The 26,224-nt window shown below is 39.2% G+C and overlaps 2 protein-coding genes across 3 annotated transcripts in view; one reads left to right on the forward strand and one right to left on the reverse strand.

The window, feature by feature from the left end:
• The window catches only part of FANCB (FA complementation group B), a 28,399-nt gene extending 24,992 nt beyond the window's left edge, over positions 1–3,407 (reverse strand). For both annotated transcript variants that reach the window (XM_034999691.1, XM_034999684.1), the window contains exon 1: positions 3,241–3,407. The gene's annotated coding sequence lies outside the window, so the exon portion shown is untranslated. The remainder of the gene's footprint in view (positions 1–3,240) is intronic.
• A 297-nt stretch (positions 3,408–3,704) lies between these two features.
• The window catches only part of MOSPD2 (motile sperm domain containing 2), a 56,879-nt gene continuing 34,359 nt past the window's right edge, over positions 3,705–26,224 (forward strand). Inside the window, exons 1-5 of the mRNA XM_034999704.1 lie at positions 3,705–3,815; positions 3,972–4,041; positions 20,241–20,396; positions 22,061–22,147; positions 23,836–23,990. Coding sequence (XP_034855595.1) covers positions 3,807–3,815; positions 3,972–4,041; positions 20,241–20,396; positions 22,061–22,147; positions 23,836–23,990 — 477 coding nt within the window. The 5' untranslated portion in view covers positions 3,705–3,806. The remainder of the gene's footprint in view (positions 3,816–3,971; positions 4,042–20,240; positions 20,397–22,060; positions 22,148–23,835; positions 23,991–26,224) is intronic.

A 26,224-nucleotide genomic window follows, 5' to 3' on the forward strand; every position in this document is an offset into this window, starting at 1 on the left:
TGTCCCCTACCTCAAAAACCTTGCATGTACCCTCTCCCCCTTCTCAATAGATGTATGAACCTAGACTTACTTCCTGGAAAGATAGATGCTAAACACTGTGAATTGAACACATGAATGACACAGAGACAAAAGATTGCAAACCATTGCTATAAAGTTTATCATGGCATTCAAAGCCTTGTTATAATCCTAACCCAACATGCTTTTAGCATGAGCTCTAGGCAAAAAGCAAACTTATTCTCATGGATTTAGAGACTGTTATATGAAAGGTCTTTATTTTTAAATACTACTGCAAAACCATGCATTTTAAATACAGGTTATTTAAAATTGATCACCTTCGGTGTTAAAAATTAGAAGTCATTATTACTTATGAAGACAAATTTTTTTCCTCAAACTTTCTATAATCTCAAGGCTTATTGAATTTGCATACGTGTGTACATTTTATTTTACACTGATTCAATATCTGTTTTAAGAGTAAGAGTTCTTAGCATATGTTCATAAAACAAACCTTTAAGCCTATGGAATAAATGGTAATTTTCTTTTTTTAGATAAAAATATGGAAACAACTGAAACTAAGATCAATTTAGAGGTTCTAAGACCAATATAAACAAGCCCTGATTAATCAAACCCTGATTATCAGAGCACCAGATTTACTATTCCAGCCTATTGGTCATCTGACTTTTTACTTATCCTTACAACAGTGGCTTACACCGTAGTGGCTTACACCCTTACGACAGAAACAAAACAAAACAAAACAAAAACAGGTAACTCAAACCGGTTAAGTTTTACCTCCTATTGCACCTAATGGGGTGGGGAGAGGGTTGGAACCAGATTATTTATAAAATGCTATATATGAATTTTAGTTTTTCCTGTTCTGTATTACCATATATCATAGTTGAATGTATATATTTTGTACATAAAATGAATATACTAGGGAAATAATACATGCTCACAGAAATATAGTAGGTTGGCAATAAATTATCACCCTCATCCACTCTTCCCTACCAGCCTCCTATTAAATAAACAATGTTCCTTTTAAATGTTAATAAATTCTTCTGGGTGTCATAAATTTCAGAACTCTTCAAATAAACTACCTGTCTGGTTGAGGAAGATCACCATATATCTGGTTGAGGAAGAGCACCATATTATCTGCAGATAAAATCTAAAAATGTCTCTAAGAAACTATATCAAGAGTGAGCAATAGAAAGTATCTTTGGAAAAAAGGTAGAATTAAGACACCCAACTAAAAATTTCACCTAAGAATATTAAACATAATTTTATAAGAATACGGATAGATGTACTTTTCACAACATATAGGACATTATTTACCTAAGTAAATTAACTTGGCTACAGAATAGGTCTGCTGTTAAAAACGTTTTTCTACCTATATAACTGTACATCATTTGTTGGAGCCTACCCAGAATCAAGCTCTATTTTCCCTTTTCCAACAGCACTTAGTGTATCTGAAATGTAGGTGAACATGGGGGAATGGTGATCCACTAAGAGAATTAGGAAAGACTAAGTTAAAGGTTTTCTATGTCACCCTAAGGACTTCTAACTTTCTCTAAGCAATGATACACCACTGAAAGATTTCAAAAATAGAAATCACAGGATTGTACTTCTGAATTATAAAGATCCTGGTGACAGTGTGGAAGATGGGGGTGAGGTGAGAATGGAGGCAGAGCCATCAATTAGGAGATAATTATGAGTTCTTAATTAAAGGGAGAGGTGACTTTGGAAGGCAATTTGGCAGTCATCTGAAATGCATATATCCAGCAATTTCATTTCTAGATATGAACCCAGAGAAACAATCCTACATAATAATGTACAAAGACATTGCTCTAGAATGTTCATTGTGCTGTTGTTTGTAATATTAAAAAAGTAAAAAACTTCAATGACCATCAATAGAGGAATGAATAAATACAGATGGAATATCATACTACAGTTAAAAAAATGAATTAGATCTATGTATACCACCATGGCTAAATTTCAAAAATCAAATGAAAAAAATTAAGCTGCAGAAAAATGTATTCTGCGGTACATTATTTATCTAAATCAAAACACATAAAACAACATTACATATTTTCTGTTTACCTACAAAGGCTACATTCCCTGAGTGCTTCTCTGTGCCAGGTACTATTCTAAGCACTTTGGACTCATTTATTCCTCACTACATTCTTATGCTATAGGCAATATTATCCCATTCTACAGATGGGGAAACTGAGGCATGGAGGTTAAGAATCTTCTGAAAGGCCTAAAATTAGGAAGTGACAGAGCCAGGATTCAAATCCAGGCAGCCTTGTCCAAAATTTAAAGAGCAAAGATTCTGTAAAGATTCATGCCAAATTCCAATGACTGTTTATTCTGGAGAAGGAGATAGATATCAGGTAGGGGAGTGGAGCCACAGGAAGACGTTAGCTATAGCTGCAATGTTATTTTTTAACAATGCATTCAATTATTTTTAAACAATATGTCCATTTTTCCCCATAAAAATTTGTAGCATATTAAAAAAAAGTCTCCGCCAAAGATGCTAAAGTGTCGATCATAGTTGACTGTGGATGGTGGAAATATGGGGACTTCCTGCAATTTCTTTGTAGTTTTCAGTATCTTTCAGTTTTTAAAACCAGTATTATTGAATGCAAAACGATTTCCTTTCAATATTTTAGCCAACAACCATAAAATTGTTCCAGTGCCTTATAAACCTAACTCTTTCTGAAGTTTGGCACTTAATGTCATTTTGCACTGGATAACTGTCATAGGGGCCTCCCTGTGCGTTGCAGGCTATTTAGCAATACCCACTAGATGCCAGTAGTAGGCCCCAACCCAGTTGTGACAACCAAAAACAACCAAAAACATCTCCAGACACTGTCAGATGTCCGCTGCGAGACAAAATTGCCCCAGGTTGAGAACTACCCTAATTAATAAACTATAAGATGTTTTACATCTTTCAACTTTATATAACTGCTTTAGTTTAAGGATTTCAAATATATAATCCTTGATTATTGATTATTGTTTCTCACACTCCAAGTGGGAAAGATGAGGCGGGGGTGAAAAAAGTTCCAAGCGAAATAATCCTATACAGCAAAGCACTTAAAATCTAGTCATCATTCCAAAGAATGATGAACATAGGCCGCGGCAGATTCGCTTCCATCCCCTTATTCCGCAAAGAAGGGAGCCAACCCAGCTCTGCCGCCCAGCCCCGCGAAGACCAGGTAAGGGTAAGGGACGACTGGCCGGCCCTACCTCTCCGCGCGAGGCCCTGCGTCCTATAGCCGCCAGGTTCCCGACTCCGTACGCGGGCGCAACGTCCCTGCGCTCCAAACCTCCCGCCCGCGCGCTGCATCCTGGGAGATCTGGGCCGGAGGCTGCGTCGAAAGCAGAGGAGGCGGAGCCTGCCGAGCCCGCCGAGCCTGCTAGGAGACGGTTACCAAGGGAGGCTGAGGGGGCGGGGCCTCCAGGGAATGTGAAAGCGACGGGCAGGCGGAGCTTGCTTGGGCGGAGCTCGGCGCGGGAAGCTCCCGTGATCCGGCGGTAGGCGGAGGCGGGTCCGCAGTGCAGGGGACGTCGGGGGAGCGGAGCCCAAACGAGAAACTAATGGAAAGCCACGCTGGGACCTGGTTCCGCCTCCAGACCCAGGCGGCCACATTGGATTGGACAACGCGGCGACACTTCCGCCCGCCTCCCGGTGTCACGCGACCGTCTCCACCTCCCGCCCTTCTCTACCTCCTGGCCCGCCTGGCCAGTGATGAGATATTCGGACGGGTCGGAAGGTGGCCACCGCGATCGAAATCACGTCCACGACCGCGACCATGGCCGAGGTGAGGAGGCGACCACACCGCTGCCGGCCCTCCCCCCAGACCCGGAAGCTTCCTCTGAAGCCAGGGGGCTGTGCGCCCAGGTGCAGGTGGGCTGGGCTGAAGGGAAGCGGGGTGGTGCGCGTGGTGTCTAAGCGTCCCTTCGTGTCTCCCTTTCAGTATCACGCCCAGAATAAAGCCAAGCTCATCTCTGAGACCCGACGGAGATTCGAAGCCGAATATGTGACAGGTGGGTACCGCGTTCTCGATGTTGAGGCAGGTGTGCAATGAGCGTCCCCAACTTTCCAAAGGTGTTTGCAGGTGTCTGTGGGAAGCTTTAGGGACCATTTCGACCCTCACAGTGATGATGCCCTGCACGTTTCCAAGGTTTTCTTCTCCGTAACACGCCATGCACGCTGCTCCAACTGGGCAGGTGATACGCCCATTGCTTCCTAAAGGGTTAATGTAAGTTGGAAATTAGTTACTTTCTAGCATCTCGAGTTTGTGAAACTTGCAGGACACTTTCAAGGCCCACGGCACAGGTGACACTGTCCAGTACACGGTTTCTCTGCTGACCTTTCACCAGCAACAATGGAGAAAAAGAATCTGGAAACCGCCATAATGCTTTTCACGTGTACTTAATTGGGGATACAAATTCCTTGGATATTTTTGCCTAATTCCACTTCATACAACCCAGTATGCTACCCACGGAGTAGGCCTTCCAGGGCTGGAACAAGTTTTCTTTCATCCCACACTGTACCTAGCCAGAGTACCTGTGAGTCCAGAATTGATTTATTGGTTGAACATTATGTGTTCATATGGTTGAACGGATGTCCCAGATACTTGAAACTGATGATTTAATCCTTGTACAGTAATTTTTTAAAACCTGCAGGATAATTTATTATAAATATGAAATAGTGAATCCTGACCCTGCCACTTATTAGTTTGGTTGTCTTTTCTAAGCCCCTGTTTCCTTATCTGTGAAATATGAATAATTAGGAGGATTAACTGAAAAAACAGATCAAACTGTCTAGCATGGGGTTAACCTATTGTAGGCTCTCAACGAATATTTTGTCTCAAGTCGGTTGGTTTCGTTGCTGTGGAAGGGGTTAAACTTCTGCATCTTGACTTTAGTGCTCAGCAGAGGTTTTCTGCAACTTTAGACTGCCCTAGATTAAATGTCAGTGATGACCTAGAACAAATAAGGAAATGTGTTCCAAATAACCTGGTCAGTAAATCTTTTCATCCTCCCTGTCAATTTTCTTCACATTCCAAACTTTGCACTAGAGAGTTGTAAAAGCACTTGATTCACTTAGCCCAGAGATCTCATTTAAATAATATAGCTTGTTCCAGTAAAAAGATAATTCTAAAATTGCTTTCTATAGAAATGTAATTCTTATATTTACACGGTTTGTAGTATTTTAAGAAGTATCCCAGAACTTGACCTAATGGGCTAGTGTCTCCCCAATAGTCAGGTATTTATGCCCAATGGAGGAAGCAGGATATATGTATACATATGTGTGTGTGTGTGTGTGTGTGTGTGTATAGTCATACAAGTTTAGCAATAGATAAGATCTTAAAAGTTATCTTGGTCCAGACTTCTCATATTTAAAATGAAGAAAGTAAGATCTAGAGAGATGAAGTGATTCACTCCAAATCCTTGGTGTTAGCGGCTAGGCCTGGGCTAGTTTTCTGAATTTCACTATAGTGAAAATCTTTTGGCAACACCATCACGTCGAATTAGATCATGTCACTCCCTAACTTGAAACTCTTCAATACATTCCCACTGTGTTTATAATAAAAATCTCCATTCTTTATGGTGGCCTACAATGCAAGGCCATGTATGCTGTTGCTCTTGCCCAACCGTCCATCCTAATTTATAATTACTCTCTTCGCTTAGTACAGATTTCACCACTGCCCACAGTAAGAATCATATCACACATTGCCATCTAGTACACGCTCACACATGCACACATAACGAGCAAAAGTTCCTTAAGGAATACTTCTTCTGAAAACCTATGACTTCCTGTTGCGGTGACCCACAAAATTGACATCACATCCTACATGACCCAGGGTTTGAAAAACATGACCAGCCACACTGCTTCTTTTATGTTCTTCAAACAGACTGAATCTGTTTTTATCTTGAGACCTTTCCACTTCTCTTTGTTTGGGAGGCTCTTGCCCAGATAGTGTGCACGGCTAGGTCCTTTTTTTCTTTTCCATCCTGGTTTAAATGTATCTGAGAGGCCTTTGCTGATGACTAAATAGCCTCCCTGTTTATTTTGTCTCCTTTACAGCTCTTACCGTAACCTGTAATTATCGTGTTCATTTGTTTACTTATTGTTCATTTCCTCCAGTAGAATGTATATGGGTCTGGGGCAACCTGTGGGCATTGAGGGCAGGGACTGACTCACCTCTGTATACCTAGCACAGTTTTCAATATATACTCAATATAGCAATGCTTAAATATATACATAGGGAGATTAATCCGAGTCTGAGTTATGAGTTGTCCTAATTGGCTCCCCATCCCACCCCCCTCCCAAAATCTGGCAAAGAGCAACCCTCACAATATGTTTCATAAAGACGAGCATTATTTCAAAGTAAAACACTCTATGGCAATAAGTATAGGGAGGGTTGGGTTCGTGTGAGCGGGTTATCTGCACAGCTGCTGTAAATACTAACTTAATTCAGACTTGCACGGGAAAGGAAAATAAAAACCTGCAAAGACTTTCTGCCTTTAAAGTTTGAGTTGTTTCCTGAGATACTGCATCAGGTAAAGGTAAAGTAGGAAAGTGGTAAAAAGGGGTTTTTGATCTGCCTGTGTTCACCCTTTCAAGTTTACTTTTTAGAAATTAACTCAAGTGCTTAGAGAACGTGTACTTTCCTAATTCCTCTTTCATTTCACCCTTTCTATTGTCACAAACAATGTTTTGTTTCAGAAGACGCTTAAGGCTAACTTAAGCAAACAAACGTGATGTTTTTCCTAAAAGAAAATATTTGCAAATGTCACTTTAAGCACTGGCTGTACTCCAGAAACTCTTTTGGAGGTAGGTTCTTGGGAATTCCAAGCACATTTTTGTTTCCATAGAAATTAGTTACCAATATGGATAGATTTGTAGCTGTCAGAAAGAATAAAGGTTCATAATTGTTTTATGCATTACAAGTAGTCCTTTTTTTCTCATTGTTTCTGTGAGAAAGTCCATGCTCTCAAATGAGAAACATTTCCCGTTCTCTCTTCCTCCTGGTGGCCAAGGCAAGAGACTACTCCCTTGTGACAGTAATTTATTTGGTTCCTCAAATACTAATTATGTGCTTAATTCTGAGAAGCAGTATGTCCTTACTAGAGAAAGAACTGAAGAAGGATAGAGCTCCCTCTTGAACTACTACAATCTAGTAGAGAGGCATTAAGACAGAGCTAACTATTAGAATTCAGGCAAATTGTATCAAGAAGAATGAGAGTGCTAAAATCATTTCTGTAGAAATCAAAGACAAGGAAAAAAGTCACACGTGGTTGGGGTGATTGGGTTAGCACCAAGTGAGAAAGAACTTAGAAAAGGTGGAAACTTTGGAAAGGTGGAACTTTGGAAAATGGCAGAACTTGGCCAGGTAGAGAATGTGGTCCAGATGGATCAAATAGTCTGAGCTAAGGCACTGTAGTGAGAGGGTACAGGGCATGTTAGGGAAGCCCCGGAAAGTCCGCTTTGATGGGCTTTAAGCACACCCACTAACAACAGTGGGAATGTAGTGTAGAGAGTCAGTGTGTTTGTACTTTAGTGAGTTTGGAGAGCAGTTGAGGGATTGGTGTGTTTTCTTATTTTAGGTTTGTTTCTTGATTTTACAAGTATATGAATTCATATAAATGAATTTGGATGATACCAGAAAAGCCCAAAGAGTCCCCCATAAGCTAACCATCCCGAGATAGCTCTGCTAACAATGGATGCATTTTTTCCGTTTAGTTTTTGGGTTTTTTCTTAATAGGCTTCACGCCCGGCTGGGCTTGAACTCAGGATCCTGGGATTGAGACCTGAGCTGAGATCGAGTCAGGACACTTAACCAACTGAGCCCCCCAGGCGCCCTCACTCTTTTTTTTCTATACATTAAAAAAAAAAGCAGTTAAAAGACTTGTGTATGTAATTTTAGGGCTTGCATTTTTTTATTGACACGATCAAATTTATTTCCCTAGATTGATGAAGTAAACAGTGTTTTACATTACTATTTAATACTCAGCTCAATAAAAGATAATTTTCTTATCTTTTATCTTAATACTTCCTATTTGGATATTTATATTCTTTCCAGTTTTTTTTGTTAGTACAGTTTTTTGTGCAGTAGTTCAGATTGTTTCCTTAAGACTCATGTCTAGAAAGAGAATTATTAGTTTTAAGAATATGAATATATTTAAGACACTTCATATATGTGCTGCCGTTTCCTCCCCAGAAGTTGCACCAAGCTTCATTCCCACCAGCTGTGTTAGAGTGTTAGTCTCACCACAGCCTTACCCACGTGTCAAGTCCTCACTCCTTACCTGATGGTTCTTTTAGTTTGCATCTGGTTGCTAGTGAGAGTAAATTTCTTTTCGGATATTTACATCAATTTGTAGTTTAAATTTTTTTTCATTACTATGGCTTTTAAAAATGGTTGGGCTTTGGGCGCCTGGGTGGCTCAGTTGGTTAAGCGACTGCCTTCGGCTCAGGTCATGATCCTGGAGTCCCGGGATCGAGTCCCGCATCGGGCTCCCTGCTCGGCGGGGAGTCTGCTTCTCCCTCTGACCCTCCCCCCTCTCATGCTCTCTCTATCTCAGTCTCTCTCTCAAATAAATAAATAAAATCTTAAAAAAAAAATGGTTGGGCTTTTTCTTATGTCACTTTCACTTTTTTCGTGTTTTTAATGTATTCAAAATTACCCATTCCTTTGTGGTTTCTTTCATTGCCGTTAAGTTAAATAATTTTCTCTCGTCTGATAATTTCCTAGTCCTTTAATTTTTGCTTTGTCTTGGCTTATTATTTTTTACAATTTGAAATCTCTTTTAAGTAAAAATTGTATGAAACATGAATAAAGTGAACACCCATACACTTAACACCGCCATTCAGGGGCAGTGGTGTGTCCTGCATTTGGTGTTACTCATTCTCTTGCTTTTCATTAGCTTTACCACCTATGATGTATTCTTCACCAGTACTTTATTAAGTTTAACTGTTTTTGAACTTTAAAATAAAAGCTGAATGTATTTTTCCATGACTTGCTTCTTTTTTTTTTTTTTATTCATTCGAGATAGAGAGAATATGAGCAGGGGGAGAAGCAGGCCCCCCGCTGAGCAGGGAGCCCGATGCGGGGCTCGATCCCAGGACCCTGGGATCATGACCTGAGCCGAAGGCAGACGCTTAACCATCTGAGCCACCCAGGCGCCCCTATGACTCGCTTCTATTACTCAAGAGTCATTCGTATTGTCAAACATAAGTGTAATTGATTGCTTTTGATAGCTGTGTAGTAGTGCATGGAATGAAAATGTCAGTTGATGGATTTGGGGTGGTTTCTAGGCTTTGCTATTATGCGCAAGGCTGCTGCAAACATTTTTAAACATGTCTGGTGCCTAGACTTTCTCTAGCGCAGTGGTTCTCAAAGTTGGTCCAGGAACCGTAGTTCCTTGAGACCATTTCAAGGAGCTGGAAAGGTGGAAACAACTTTTATAATAACACCAAAACATCATTTTCCTTTTTCACTGTCACTCTCTCACAAGCATACATTGGCATTTTCCAGAGGTCACATGGCACATTGTGATGTCATTGCTCTGACAGCTGATAGAATATGTGCTTGTGTGTTCTCATGTTTAAAACTTTCCTCAGTTCTAATACCTAATAGAATAACTACTGGTTACTATAACCCATATAAACAAAAAAGCTCTTTGGAGTCCTCAGTTATTTTTAAGAGTGTAAAAGGGGTCCTGAGACCAAGAAGTTTGAGGACTGCTGCTCTAGGGTTTGCACCCGACAGTGAAATGTGTGGGTCATCCATGAGGCACATGTTCAGCTTTACTAAGTAATGCCGAACTAGCTCCTGAAGTGACTATACCAGTTTTCATTTTAACCAGCAGTTTCCACATTCTAAAATTTGGTGGTGGTGGTGTTTTGTGTTATTGTTTTGTTTAATTTTTGCCCATCTGATTAAGGTGTAGGGATATCTCATTGTGGTTTTCATTTGCATTGCTTTGAGTACCTGCGAGATTGAGCATTTCTTCATATCTTTATGGACCATTTGGTTTCTGCTTCCGAGAAAATCACTTCTTCAGGCTCTTGGCCCGCTGTTCCTCTGTATAAGTTCTAGAATCAGCTTATCGTGTTTCTGCAAAAAAAAACCAACTGTTGTTGGGATTTTGAATGGAATTGTGTTAAATCGGAAGACCAATTCTGAGAGGCTTGACATCATCAGGGTGATGTTTTCCTAAACAAGAGCCTGGTATATCTTTGCTAAACTCTTCCTTATTGAAAGATTTATAATTTTCTCCATAAAGGTTAACTCACTTTGGTTAAATTCATTCCCGGGTACTTACATGTTTTATTTTTGTGGTTGTTTAAATGATATCTCTTAAGTATTTTCTAACTGATTGTGGTTAACAGAAAGTACATTTGACTTTTTTACATTAATATTGAATTCAAAAACCTTACCAGCTCTTATTAATTTTGATAATTTATCTCTAGATTAGTTTGGAATTTCTATGTAGACAATAATATCACCTTGAAATAATGACAGTTTTCTTTCTAACTTCCCTGTTCTTACAACTTTAAATGCTTTTATTTTACACTGGCTGGACTTTAGAACACTGTTGAATTGAAGCAGTGAGAAAAGCCTACTTGTCTTGTTCCTGATCTTAGAAAGATAGCCCCAAACATGTCACCATCAAGTATGATCTCTGTAGATATCCTTTGTGAAAATGAAGAAGTTTCCTTCTACTTCTGGTTTGTTTTGGTTTTTGTTTGTTGCTTTGTTCTCATCACGATGATGGTTGAATTTTACTAAATGCATTTTCTTCATCTATTGAACACATTTACTGTATCTGATGAGATATTTACTTGTTTTTTTTCCTTTTTAATCTGTTAATATGGTAGACTCTATTAATCAGGTTTTTAAAATACATTGCTGTATTCAGTTAGCTGGAGTTTTACATCTATATTCATAAATTAGCCTGTAATTTTCCTTTTTTATACTTTTCTTGTGCAGTTTTGACATCAAGATCATGCAGGCTTCATAAAATGAGTTAGGAGTGTTTTCTCTTTTCTACTCCCTGAAAAATATAGTCATTGTGTAGTTTTAACCTCTTCTCCGTATTCACCCCTCCCTCCATTTATTATTGTTTTATATGTTAGTTTTTGTCTACTTACCATATATTTACTAATATCTTTATTTACCATCCCTTCTTGAGTTTTAGATCTTGCATCTGGGATCATTATTGTTTCATCTTAAGTATAACTTTTAGATCATTCTTTAATGTCTTTCTTTTGTCTTTTTTTTTCCATTAAGCAATTAATCTTGAAGAGTGCCTTCATTTTATTAGGCTGAAGGAGACAAAGTGATTAGAGAAGTAGAAGAACCAGGATGAGCTCTGAGAGAATTTCAAGGACAGGATGATTAGCAGTGACTGGAAGGAACCTCTGTAGGTAAAGGGTACATAAAACAGGGATTGTCCTTATCAGCTGCCCTCTCTGGAGAGGAAGAGTAGAAGGAAAATGACATTTAAAGTGTAACTACACTATTGAATGTTTTACATAAGCCCTCTAGATTATGAACCACCCAAGGGATCCACTCAGGCTTTATTCATCTTTGCATCTGCAATACCTAGCTCCATTTTGAGCTAGCATATAGTGAGAGTTCATAAATTAGTCCTCAAAGTTAATGAGTTATGTATTATCCTTCAATAGTGGAAGCCTTTACAAGATAGGTAGACAGCCACTTGCATTTTCTTAAATTTTGTTCCATCCTTAACATTCTCACAGTTAACCTTTTAAAGTTGTCATGATCAGAGCAAGAGGAAAAGATTTTAAGAGTTTATCAATTTTTGTTCTTATTTTACATATCTAGAAATACCAAGCCTCTGTCATAGAGAATATAAGATTGTAACTTCTTTTATGTTATATTTTATTTTATTTTTTATTTGAATTCACTTAATTAACATGTAGTATGTTATTAGTTTCAGAGGTAGAGTTCAGTGATTCGTCAGTCTTACATAATATGCAGTGCTCATTGCATTACCCAGGTACCCCATACCCCTACCCCCCCCTTCAGCAACCCTCCATTTGTTTCCTATGATTAAGAGTCTGCTGTGGTTTGTCTCCTGCTCTGATTTTGTCTTGTTTTATTTTTCCCTCCCTTCCCCTGTGATCCTTTGTTTTGTTTCTTAAATTCCAAATATGAGTGAGATCATATGATCATTCTCTTTCTCTGATTGACTTATTTCACTTAGCATAATATCCTCTAGTTCCATCCACAACGTTGCAAATGGTAAGATTTTATTTTTTGATGGCTGATTAGTATTCCATTGTGTATGTATACCACATCATCTTTATCCATTCATGTAAGATTGTAACTTCACATGGAGACCCGAGGCGTAAATTGGTGATGGGATAGAGAATTGGTAGACCTGCTTATTTTTGAATCCTTATTCTCAGTAATGACTTTTATCAGTGCCTGGCAAATATTTTTTTGACTTATCTCTTTAAATTGTTGATACCTATTCTTTTTTTTTTTTTTTTAAAGATTTTATTTATTTATTTGAGAGAGAGAATGAGAGAGAGAGAGCACATGAGAGGGGGGAGGGTCAAAGGGAGAAGCAGACTCCCTGCCAAGCAGGGAGCCCAATGCGGGACTTGATCCCGGGACTCCAGGATCATGACCTGAGCTGAAGGCAGTCGCTTAACCAACTGAGCCACCCAGGCGCCCCGATACCTATTCTTCATATATGTTCATCCTGAATGTTAAGTGAGATATGCAACTTCAAAGAGTCTGTTGCTAGTACACTGTCACTTCTAGGATATCAACTTGTATGTAGTCAATTGTTATTTGAATACACACAATGAAATATTAATGTAGAAAGGTTAAAGATGAGATGGAAAGAGGTGTACAAAACAAAGTGTACTAACCAAAAGTGACACTGTGTTGGCTGCATTTTTGTTAGACAAAATATTTAGGGTGAAAAACATTAATACACTTAAAAAGGGATTCTACTGTTGATTAATGGAACCCTGAAAAGGTTTAACATTTAGAATTAATAACATAAGTATCTCACAGTATAGCCTTCACATATATAAAGCAAAAGCTCCCAGAATTATGAGAGAAATTCAAGAAATACACAAACATATTGAAAGATTTTAACAAACCTCTTTCAGAAATACGCAGAGCATGCAGGCAGGAGATCCTTAAAATTGTGTTTTGTTAAGTAAACTCTACCCCCAACATGGGGCTCAAACTCAGGACCCTGAGATCAAGAGTCTCATGCTCCACCGACTGAGCCTGTCAGGCGCCCCAAGATTTTAGATTCTAACACAATGAACAGAGTTGATCAAAGATATATATGTATGTGTATATATGAATGTATAGTCTCTTCTCAACAAATAGGGAATATATACTTTAGACAATATATTTGTGCCCTCGGAGCTTTTGTAAACATTCACCACATATTAAGTCATATAGGAAGTCTCAGAAATTCCAAAGCAGCTACATCATACAGACCCATGTTTTCACACCATTAAGCAACTGTATGAGAAGTCACAATCCCAGGTTTTGGCACCAAAAAACAAAAATGAAAACAAGTCAAACAGGTACTTAAAAACAAATCAAATGTTAGGAAACTAAAATAACACACCTCTAAATAACCCACGGGTTAACAACTTCCCTGTATTGTGTGTAATTCTTAGCTCTGCTAAATAACCCATGGGTTAAAGAGGATATCACAGTGGAAATTACTAAATAGTTAAAGCTGAGCAACAGAATATCTAGGGTCTTATGTTCATTGATTAGAAAACAAGGCCCAAATTAAAATCAGCTATAATTCAGTTCAAGGAGCTACAAAATAAACATGAGTAAATACAGAGAAAGTAGAAGGAAACAGATAGGAGCAGATATTCATGATATAGGAAAGAAGATAGTCGGTGTAATAAACATAAGCTGGTTTTTTGAAAGGACTAGTGAAACAGACAAGCCTAGGATGACTAAGAGCAAAGGGAAAATGCAAAGACACGAGGAGCAAAAAGCAGACATAATTAAAGATGTGGTAGAGATTTTAAAAATCATAGGAGAATACAATTACCAGCTTAATCACAGTAAGTTATAAAACTTAGATTAAGTGGAAAACTTTATGGAGAGGAGAAAAATCCTCTCACTTTGTCTCAATGAGAAGTAAAAAGCCTAACTGGATCAATGACCATTAAAGAGACTGAGTCGGCAGCCATAGGTCCCTACCACTGTCCCCTTTGCAGAGAGACGTGCCCACAGATAAGGCCCAAGCAGTTGGCTAGTCCCAGGAACACAAAGATGGTAATCAGAAAATGCAACAGAGGAACTTACCACATTAACAACATGCTTCTCAATGACATTTCTGAATAGGTCAGGTTCAACAATCAAAACCACATAAAAAGGTAAACATTGAGAAGTCTTTCATCTCATGTGCCTCTTCTGTGCCTTCTCTTTTCTCTTTAGCTAACCATATTTGTTTTCTCTTTCTTTTTTCTATAATTACTTGAGCAAATAGAAATATATATATGCATTAACAAAATTAAATGAGGAAAAGCTTTTATTTCAACAAAGACAGAAACCACACTGGGTATAATTCAACTTTGTGTAAAGCAAACAAAACTTCGTGCAAACAAGGAAAACTTTCTTTGTTCTAAGTGTATCTCCTAAAAACCTACAACAAATGTTATGTTTAATTGTGAAACTTCAAAATAACTCCCATAAAGTCAAGGGAAAGATAGTGATCGACACTATTATTTCTAAAATTCTGCGGTATATAAAATAACCTAGTTACCAATATGGCAAGGAAAATAAGAGGTATAGGGTTTGCCACTCTTTATTGGCTCTTATAGCAACACAAAAATCTCTAAAATACGTCATGATCTAATAGAAGAAATTTGTAACATTTTTTCTTTTATCAAGAAAATTGTGTTACTAAAGAACATTGAAAGAAGACCTGAATAAATAAATGGAGATATATATCATCTAAGATAGAAAGCACCTCCCCTCTCTACAACAAATCATAGGTCAGCAAAGTTTTCTTTTTGTACAGCCCTCGCACTAAGAATGGTTTTTGTATTTTTAAAGGATTACTTAAAAAGAAGAAGAAGAAGAATCAGCAGCAGCAGCCATCTTGGCCTTCACAGTCTAAGATATTTAGATATTTACCATCTGGCCCTTTACAGAAAGTTTTCCAACACCTGTAATAGACCGTGGTTCTCAAAGTGTGTTCCCTGGACCAACAGCAGTCCAGCATCCTGTAGGAACCTGTTACAAATGCAGATTCTTGGTTCCCGTCCATGAATTAAGTACTCTGGGAGTGGGGTCCAGTAATCCCCCTTTTAAACAAGCCCTCCTGGTGCTTCTGACAGGTCCTGAAGTTTGAGAATCACCACTATAGGCTAGTGGCTTAATCCCATCTTTTTTTTGTGTGTGTGGCTTAATCCCATCTTAAAAGAGCACCTGCCTCTCAGTCTTTCACCAGATGACGTCACAGGAAAGGGGAGATTTAGGGTAGGTTGTAACCTACTAAAATTCCCTTAAGGATGTCCTTAAGGGGATATTTTGTTATTTTACCCTGATCACTCCCACTGTTGACAGTAACACATTCCAGCCAATAGAAATGGTCCGGACAGTACAGATGCTCTTCCGGGGCCCTGCCAGGACTTTAAGTGGATCAGTGCTCAAAGTCCTGGAGAAATAAGAGGGTTTAGGAGGTTTTAAATTACTATAATGTTTGACAGTTGTATATTTGCCGCTTTTGAACGTCATTATGTTGTCTAGTTAAGAATTTTTCTCTAGTTTTCATTATCAGAATACTTTTGTATTTTTTCCAACCTTTATCTGAAATTTAGGCACATTTGTAATAACTACAGTTTACTTCTAAGATTTTCTCAACTGATTAATGGGCCAGTTAGAATTTAATCTTATATTCATGGATAGCATTCTACCTTAGGTTAATGAAAATTCATTTATATAGTATTTAAAATTTTCAGAGTGTTCTTGATCTGTGGGTAGGGTAGGCAGACCTTATCTCCATTTTACAGAGAAGAAAATCAGTGACTTGCTCAGTCCCTGTACATAGTAGCATGGGTCTTCTGATTCCATCACTCTGTCCCATATCCTGAATCTGGCTAGACCTTTTTTTCATATTCGTTACCTTTAAAATACGGTTCTGACCTGTTGGTAATTTCACCAGCCGAGTACAAGGGAGAAAAAGAAAAGTTAATAATGAAATTCACCATTTTACAAGTAAAAACTGTATCCTGCAAAACTTAAAAATTTTTTTGGAATGTATACGTGAGAGACAGTATGAAGTGTGAGTGTGTGTGTGTGTGTGTGTGTGTACGTACACACAGAAGAGAAAGAGATGAAAAGCTGAGAGAAAGAAGTCATCTTTACTCTGAAACATTTAGTACTGTGTGAGAGCTCAATCTCCCTTGCCATTTATCTTTAGTTCTTTCTCTGCCAAATTCTGAACTTGAGTATGTGTCTGATGGTGAAACACTGTATAAGTACAGGACCAATCGACAGCAAAATTTGTGTAAGAAGAAATAAATAGTGGAAAAATACAGTGGACCATGGGTGAACCATTAAGGTTTCTTACAAAGGAGTGGCCAAAACGAGCTTTGAGCTGTTTGGAAGAACTGCAAAGTTGAGGCTTAAAAACCCATAACTTGAGATTAATGTTGGTTTGCAATGAAGTTTTCACTGGTTTGCAGCAAGATGAAAGTAGTAAGGATAAGGTATTACGAGAATATAGACATATACATACATGTCTGTGTATACAACTAATCTCTTTCTCGTTTTTATACTTTAATTATTGAGAGGTAAAGTCTTTCAAAATGATGTCGTGAGTAGGTGGGAGGGGCAGAGGTGTATGTGCACAAATGTGTGTTTGGTAGCTTTAGTTACCTTTTGAGTATACCTCTTTAGTTTATTCCTGTATAACGTCTGGATTTACCAGAGGACCGGTTTTCTGAAAACCACCTCACACTTGAGGGTTCAGTTGTCTGGGGGCAGTGCTTGAAAGCAGCAAAGTGTGTTGTCATAAGCACCCTTATTGCACTTGGCCAAGCTTTCCTTACCTTGAATGTTCAGTTGACTCTTTTTCTGTGTGTGTGCGTGTGTGTGTGTGTTTCTCCTCCTCCTTCTCCTCCCCTCAGCCCTCCTCTCTGTCCTCTTCTGCCCTGACTTTCTTCCTGCCTCCCTCCCTCCCCACCACCATATAGGACCTCCTCCCAATCCTCTCCTCTGTCTTTTCCTGCTCTCTCTTTCCCTAGCTGTATAGGGGTAAATGTTCAACAGGCATTTCATATATAAGCACACATCCTGACAATAACAGTAATTAGTCATTTTATTATAAATGGAGATTTTAATTTCAAAGACCTCCATCCCTAAATCTATCCAAAAGCAGTTTGCTTTACATTTCATAGTAACAGGTGCTGTCTCTTTTATGGTATCCCTAGTGGGAATACCAGCAGTGGTTACAATGATAGTGACAACAGTCATGGTTTCTTCTTCTCCTATGGCTAATGTTTATTGAGTTTTTACCACTTGCCATATATTGTTCCAGGTAAGTGGTGCTGAGTTTAGTCTTTGGACCCTGGGGGATGCCCAAGACTCTGCAGGAGCCTGTGAGGTCAAAACTATTTTCATAATAATGCTAAGAAGCCATTTGCCTTTTTTATCATATTGCTATTTGAGCTGATTACACAGAAGCCATGGGTAAAACTGCTGGCTCGTCAGCCCAGATCAAGGGTAGTGGTCATTGTAGTCTTGTGGGCACTCTCAGTTTAAAAAAAAAAAAAAAAAGCAGAAGAAGCCAATTTTATTTTAGAAAGCCCCTGATGAAGCAGTACATTTTATTAAACCTTGACCCTTTATTACATGTCCTTTTAATGTTCTGTGTGACTGAATTGGGCAGTACACACAAAACACTTCTGCATGTTTGAGTTGCCAGCTGGATTAGTCACATTTTTCGTGGCGAGGCAACTGTGGTTATTCAGACTTGAGCATTTGGCAGAAATGTTCTTGAAAATGAAGAAGCCAGCCTGTAATTTCAAGGACAACAGTGTATTACTGGTGGAGTGGTGGGGGCTGTGCAGTGGCCAGACTGGAGGGTGCTTCTGCAGGGGAGAGGTGTTCACGGGGGCCCTCCTGATGCGCAACAGTGTCAACTTTTTTATATCCGACTCATGTTTATAAATTAAAGTTGGACTTTGAATACTGATGAATTTTTGAGTAACAGAGCCAAAAAACATTTGCCAGGGTTTACCTACTGTAGAATCAGTCATCATATAGATTAGCAAAATAGAGCCCAGATATCCAAGGTAACCCTGTACAAATGCATGATTCATGGACTAATCTTATATTTTATAGCACTTTAAACTTCCAAGTACTTTCATATATACGTTTTCATCTGATCTTCACACAACCCTGTCATTATCTAAAGCAGTTTAAAGATAAGGAAATTGAGACTCAATGAAGAATCTTTGTACTTTATATTTTCCATCCCTTTTGGCTGTTATTTCTGATGGCTTGAAATAAGGCAGAGTAAATAGAGAGGAGATAGAATCTGTAAAACTTGGCATCTAACTAGATGCAAAAAAAAAAAAAAATGGAGATGAAGGAGTCAGGGAATTTTCTGAAGTTCCCACTTGGACCCCTGGGAGGGTACCATTAACTGAGAAAATAAAAATAGGGAAGGAATAGATTGAGGTCTCCTGAAGGCCTTTTCGTTGGCACTAGTATAACCTGCTTTGAAGGAGTCCTAAAATATATAGGCTCTGCTCTCACACACAGTCTCTATATGGCAAGTTACGTGCCGTAACTGATTAAAGGGAAAACATGCTAAGTGCCTTAAGAAAGGCTTGGTTTAAGTCCTGTACCTGTTCACAGGAGGGAAGGAATTCCTTCTGGGCTCAGGGAAATTTGTGGAAGAGGAAACATTTGAAAGGAGTCTTGCAGAATGGTAGAATCTGGATGTGCAGAGGTGGTTGTGAGGAGACCAAGTTCAGTTACAGAAAAATAAAGCAAGATGTGGAAGGAGGAATATCAAGTACCATAGCTTGTGCGTAAGCAGATAATAAGAAATTATTGGAAACGGCTATTCCAGTAAATTATGGGAAATGTTGACTGCTACACACATGGTCAGTTTTCCATTTTGTATTTCATTTTTTAAAATGACATTGCCAGGGGCACCTAGGTGGCGCAGTCAGTTGAGCATCCGCCTCTTGGTTTTAGCTCATGTCGTGATCTCGGGGTCGTGAAATCGAGCCCCGCGTCGGGCTCTGCACTCAGCGCAGAGTCTGCTTAAGACTCTCTCTGCCTCTCCCTGCTAAAATAAATGAATCTTTAAAAGAAATGATATTGCCAAACAGATGTCGTCTTAAGTACAACTTCATTCTTTACGTATAAAACTTCATTTTTTTTCATTGACCAGGGTAAGGATTTCAAGTTCAGGCAACATAATCTTCCTAGATACTGGTTTATAGTTTTAGAGAGGGTCATACAAAATATCTTACTGTGGTCTTGGGACAGCCGGGTGGCTCAGATGGTTAAACGTCTGCCTTTGGCTCGGGTCATGATCTCTCCGGGTCCTGGGATCAAGCCCCACGTGGTAGGACTCCTCGCTTAGCAGGGAGTCTGCTTCTCTCTCTCCCTTTGCTCCTCCCCCCACTCCTGCTCTTTCTGTCTCTGTCTCTCTCTCTCAAATGAATAAATAACAATCTTTTAAAAAAACATTTTACTGTGGTCTTATTTTTTAATTCTACTATGGCTTATTTAAAATAAGCTTGCCGGGACGCCTGGGTGGCTCAGTCGGTTAAGCATCTGCCTTCGGCTCGGGTCATGATCCCAGTGTCCTGGGATCAAGCCCCACATTGGGCTCCCTGCTCAGCGGAGAGCCTGCTTCTCCCTCTCCCTTTCCCTCTGCCTGCCTGCCGTTCCCCCTGCTTGTGTGCGCGCTCTCTCTCTCTCTCTCTCTCTCACACACACACACACACACACAAATAAATAAATCTTTAAAGTAAGCTTGCCATCTTTTGATAACATTATTCTCCTCTCAGAAATTCCATCAATCCTTTACATTGCATTTTCATCTGAACTGCATCCTTCAAGTGGCTATCTTCTGTAGCTTAGCTTTGTCTTGCCTATCTTTTTTCTCCTGGCATTAGTGTTATTACTCACTGCAGAATGTATCTGACTTGGCTATTTATTACTGTTTTCCCCCAGATAAGCCAGATAAATATGATCCACGTGATGTTGAAAGGCTACAACAGGATGATAACTGGGTTGAAAGTTACTTACTTTGGAGACATAGTGTTGTTGATGAAACACTGAAGATGCTTGATGAAAGTTTTCAGTGGAGGAAAGAAATGTGTGTCAACGGTAAGACGTTCAATTTAACCTTGACAGTATACTGTCCCCTGCATAAATGTTAGTTTTACATTTATCAAATAGTGTATTTGCAAATATTCTTGGTAATCATCATAAACACCAAAATACAATGTTTTATAAAAACGCACTTACACTTTGAAAGCATCTTACGAATGTCTTAAAAGTAGTATCGTTCATAGGGAAATCAGATCACCAAGGAGCAGAATTACATTCAGATTCTTGGACTCAGAGCAGAGTCTCTTAATCTGTGCTTGTTTAGTTCAGTACCATTGAACAATAGCAAGACAGCATCGTCACTACAAGGCCTAGAGGTACGGAGGAGATACTGTTTTCCTGTTTTGTTTTGTTTTTCAGTTGTTGCCTTATATCTTTTTCTATCCCCAGAGTTCCTTGTGCTAATAAGTACCCCCTGTAGCATTGCTAAATAACTGGGGGCCCCTAAAAAAGCAGGCTTATCCCCAAGGATGCCTATGGCAGCCTTTGCTTAACTTCTTGATTTGAAGACCCAATTCTAGATTGACATTTTCCCCCACAATGGGAGTTTTAAATCTTGGAAGGGTTTTTTGTTTTTTTGGTTTTTTTAACAGTCTTCAAGTATATGAAGAACCCTTGATAGGAAAGGTTACACATTACCTCTCTTGTAAAATTTAACAGGAGGAATCTGGCATAACTGCTGGTTTTGATGAGGTACAAAGAAGGATTTCTTGACCTTGAGGGTTACAGACTCTGGAGTGAGTGAGTCTGGAGACTTAAGACAAAAAAGTCAACAAATAAATCCAGAGCAGATACTCTCCCCAGTCTTCATACTTGTAGAAAAAAATCCATGAGAAGGGGAGTATTTAAGAAATAATTTGATTGGAAATGTAAAAACCATAGATCATGTCAACAAACAGTGAAGCATTTATTAATCAAGCAAAGAAATGTAAATCATTTAAGTACAGAATGAACTTTTAAGCTAAACAGTAGTATTTTTTTATATGGAATTGCTAGTTTCCAGTGACACATGGCGGAGATATGGTAAAAGGGTAGTGCAGAAAGGTAAAGAATCTTTGAAAGTTCTCAGGGAACTACTGGTGAATGAAACAAAAGCCTTGGCATTTACTGCCTTGCTGTGTTCTCACTAGAGACTGGACAGACCTTGTTTTGTTCCTCCTGCTAATGGATCTAGCTTTTTTTTTTTTTCCAAGTATTTTCCATTTGCCGCAAGATTATAAAATGTGTTAGACTCTACTAGATATGAATCTTTGTAGAAAAATATTTTACTAGAGAAACCATAAGTGATTTTTAAATCAGTCCTGAGGCTGTAATGTGGATATTTACTAGCATGTTATCTTGAAATTGTCCAATCGTGATAGTATTTGTTGAAAATGATTATGTGAAGCACAACCAAAAATGGAAATGTGTCCACATAATAATGGCCAGTGTGTCAAGGGAAATGGATTTTTTTTCCCATTTCTCTCATCCATGTCTTTATGTAGTTTGTTTACTTAGTAAGAAACACCATTTTTTTATTGCCAGAGGTTCTTTCCAGATACTTGAATAAGCTTATCTTTTTTTATATCAGATCTACTATATAACATTAGCATTTACATTGTAAGTTTTCTTTTTAAAAGGCCCCTAAGTTACAATTACTCATCAGGTTTATCCTTTTTTAGACCTGACTGAATCCTCCATTCCCAGATGGTTATTGGAAATTGGTAGTATTTATCTCCACGGTTATGACAAAGAAGGCAACAAGTTGTGTAAGTATATTTTAATTGATGTACTGGCTTTTCAAGATTTTGAGATGCGTTTATCTCAACTCAATTAATAATAGGCAGAACCTTCTCCATATGTACCACACATCAAGTTCCCTACAATTAGGACCATTAGGGCCATCTTGACAGTGTCAAACACTTAGTTGTATGTACTGTTTGCATTATGATAAAGTAGGTGGTAAAGGCAAATGCCACATCCTGTAACACAGCCAAAATAATGTAATGCAGAGTCATTATCTTCTTTCTAATTTACTGATACTAAAATTCAACCCAGTATTTTCATGGAAAATCTTTTCGACAGTTGCTAAGGGTTGCTAAATGGACTTTTCAAGTTTGACGTCTGTCCCTGTCATGCCCATGTCCCCCCACCCCCCACCAGTCTTCTCCCCTTAGCTTCTTGTGAAATCTGTGATAGTAGGAGGACCAGTAACAACCATCCCTACCATCCTGATGCCTCCCTTATTATTCCTCTCGCCCCTTTGTCCAAAATGCAGCTTGGTTTGTACTAGAGCTGTGACTGGGCAGGAGTATCAGAGCCCCATCCCGAGCGCTTGCTTGCCCGCTCCCTCTGCAGCATGTGGTCCATTCCTGTTTTAACACTGTTCTCCTAGCATTTCCCTCCTGTGCCGGCTCTCTTTCCCAGTCTTCGTTTCTCTTTGTTCTCTTTGCTCTCATTCCCGGTCCCTTACATGCGCTTCCCAGGCTTCATTCCTTTCTTCGCTGCTTTTACTTTCCAGCTGATACAGTCCCCTTGGGTGATCTCAAGGACCTTGCCTCCCCACAAACAGTGATGACCCACATGGTCCCCAGGGGACGTGCACATAGCTACCCAGCTACCCACTTGACTGGTGCCACTGGACTGATTGCCGGCCACCTTCAACACAAAAGCGCTACTGGATCGCATCCCACTGCCTGCCCTCCTTCCGCACCACCCAGCACCACCCAGCTCGGGCCCACAGCCTCTGTCCGCCCCCCCACCCCCCGCCACAGCTTCAGCGGAGCCCCTTCCCCATTTCCGTCACTTCCTCAGTCCCGACCCTAACTGCCTTCCCAGGGCACGGCCTGTTGGGTTTCCTTCTCTGCCTCTTCCATTCTCCCCTCCGCGCTGCTGCCTCCGCGGGACGTCTTAAGTAGGAAAAGCACACCTTAGCATTTGACTTGGAGCCCTTCCAGCCCAGCCCTTGTCTCTTGAGCGTCTCCTCTCGGCACTGGCCGCATTTTGCCCTAGCTGCCCTGCCCCGAGCGGTTCGTGGCGCTCTGTCCACGCGCGCGCTCCCGCCCCGACTCGGGCCGCCCTCGTGCCTCTGTCCAGGCTGCTTCTCCGCACGCGGTGTTTGTTCTAGTGCTTCCCACCACCACTGGCTTGCTTTCTTGTCAAGCACAGTGAAGAGTACTTTTAGGTTATTACCAGATATTGTTTGTTCACCTGTATTTTCTTTTCCCTCTTACTAGAGAAGTTTATTTTCCAAGGCGGAAAAGAGTTCCCCTTTCTGCTCCTCTCGAAGTTCCCAAATGCACAGTGTTTCTTATTTAAAAGAAGGAGATGTTTTTAATCTGAGAAGGAAAATGAAATGCAAATGAAGAAAATGTTAAGGGAAAGGAATGATCTGTGTGTAAAATAACATTCTAATGACAGGTACTTTTCTTATTTTTATCCTCTGTTCTGTTAAAAGTCTGGATCAGGGTGAAGTATCACGTAAAAGACCATAAAACCATGTTGGACAAAAAGAAGCTTATCGCATTCTGGTTGGAACGTTACGCTAAAAGAGAAAATGGGAAACCCGTAACAGTGATGTTTGACCTGTCAGAAACTGGAATAAATAGCATAGTAAGCATTTCTTTAATTCGCAAGCATTATTTATTGTCATGTCCTCCCCGCCACTCCTCCCAGCCAAATACTGCTGTATGTTTAAGCTGACCAAGTTCTGTTTGGGATTTATTTGTTTTCCTTGTGTATTGTGAGTCAAGTCAGACATGAAGTAAGTTTTGCAAAGAAAGAAATTTGCTTCAGTATTTGGCACGGAAACTGTGAGTTTCCTAGAAATGCTCCTCACGTGATACACAAGGTGTCAGGGTGAGACGTGGAAGCTGGCAGGGTAACGAGTAGCTGTGGTGATACGGAAGTCTTCTGTCAGTACTAATATCCCGCAGCACCTCGCCCCGTGCCGGGCACAGAGAAATGCACTCAGGAAGTACTGGGGAAAGTAATGCACGCTCTCTGCGGTACTGTTAGGTTCATACCATGTTTGGTAGTTGTGAGATGTTCACCTGACTTTTGCACATATGGCACTTTGTCATTCTGTTGGGGGTTTTTGTTTGCTTGATTTGGTCAGCTTTGGAAACCAGCTTTCTTCAGGTGATTTTTGTCAAGCTTAAAAAATAAGTAAAACCCACCAGTCTTTAACTTGGGCCCTTGTGACCTTAGTAACTACAGACCCTTCAGCAGCGATGGGGATCCTTTGGCACACTGATGATAGCTCTTGTCTCTCACATTCGAGCCTTAGCTACTTCTGGTCGCAGTGAAGCAGCCTTCACACACCTGCCTGGGGCAGTAGTGAAACGTTTTTGCAAGTCCGCTCGGCAAAGTATGTTAAGAATCTTAAGGTGTTCGTATTCGTATTCTTTGCCTGGTAACTAAGTTCTGGAAGTGTATTTTAAAGAAATAATCCCGAGTACAGAAAAAAGCATTGTGTGCCAAGTGTTTTTTTTTTCAGAGTGTCATTTAAAATAGTGAAAACTTAGAAAAAATTTTTAAAAAAATAAAATAGTGAAAACAGAAAAAAATGTAAATGTCAGCATGGGCAAATGGTAAATTATGGTGTATTAATTGATAGAGTGTATGTAGCTATATAAAATGGTGTTTATAAATAAGTGTAGTAATAGTGGAAAATACCTTTTTTAAAAATGAATGATAAAAAAGGCTACAGGATTATGTCCTAGTGATACCTAGCCTCCAAAAAAGGAACTCTTAGACATCAAAAAAAAACAAACAAAAAACAGCCTAGAGAGAACAAGGGGATTTTTTTGGGTGGTGGGATCACACATTTTTATTTTCATCTTTATCTCTATGCATATTTTAAGAGTCCATTGCCCTGGATTTTTTCAATCTAGTTTCCACTTCAGTGAGTTGTAGATTACAGAGTAAATTGTTTTATACCCAAAGTCTAAATCAAAATACCTAGATAAATAGGTATTCCATAAAAATAAATCATGATTCTGTCATCCTCTGTATATGACAGTTTCTAATTATTAACCCAGAATCATAAACAAGTGCTAATGTTTTTTACTGCCAAACATAGGGGCAAGGAATTGACTTGAACTGATTTTTTTTCAAACTACTTATATGCTCTCTCTTTAAATAAGGTTTATTTGCATTACTAAGTATTTAAATCAGTATTAATGTTTTAAAATACTGAATCCTAATTGAGTTACTTTTATATATGACTCCCTCGTGATTCACAAAGGATTTAAGTTGGCTTATGAACAGTATGCAGAATTGCAAGGCAAAAAAAATTAAAAGCTATTTGTTAGAGTTGGGCCACTGATTGGAGTCCAGTCTTTCATCTGCCTGTCTGAAAGAAATGGAATCACTTAAAATTATTTCAGTGGCCGTACTTTAAAACCAGTGTCTTAGGAGAAGTATATTCATTACTGATACTTGAACTAGAGAGAAAAGTATTTCATGGGTCCCCAAAGGGAGGACATTTTACAGGGTAATAAATAGTCCTTGAAGACATCCTCACAGAAGGCAGAGCAATAGGTTTCATGGAACTTTTTAATGTAGTACCCACTAATATACTTAACACCAGTGGTATCCTATCAGATCCACTTGAATTAGCAGTAACTTGGGATTTTATAAGCAAGGCTATCCAGTTAAAAGACGAAAACAAGAATATTGGATGAAGACTTTTTGGGCAAAGTCTCTGGGGGCCACAAATCATATAGGTAACCAGATTTTTATAGAACTAGTTATTTTGAGATATTTCTTTGACTCTTAAATACAAATTATTAAACTCGGTACACAGTGGATATAATGATTAGTTATAAAGGTACTATTATATA

Source organism: Mirounga leonina, unplaced genomic scaffold (assembly GCF_011800145.1).
Source record: "Mirounga leonina isolate KUSES-001 unplaced genomic scaffold, KU_Mleo_1.0 Mir_101595, whole genome shotgun sequence".
Classification (NCBI taxonomy): Eukaryota; Metazoa; Chordata; class Mammalia; order Carnivora; family Phocidae; genus Mirounga; species Mirounga leonina.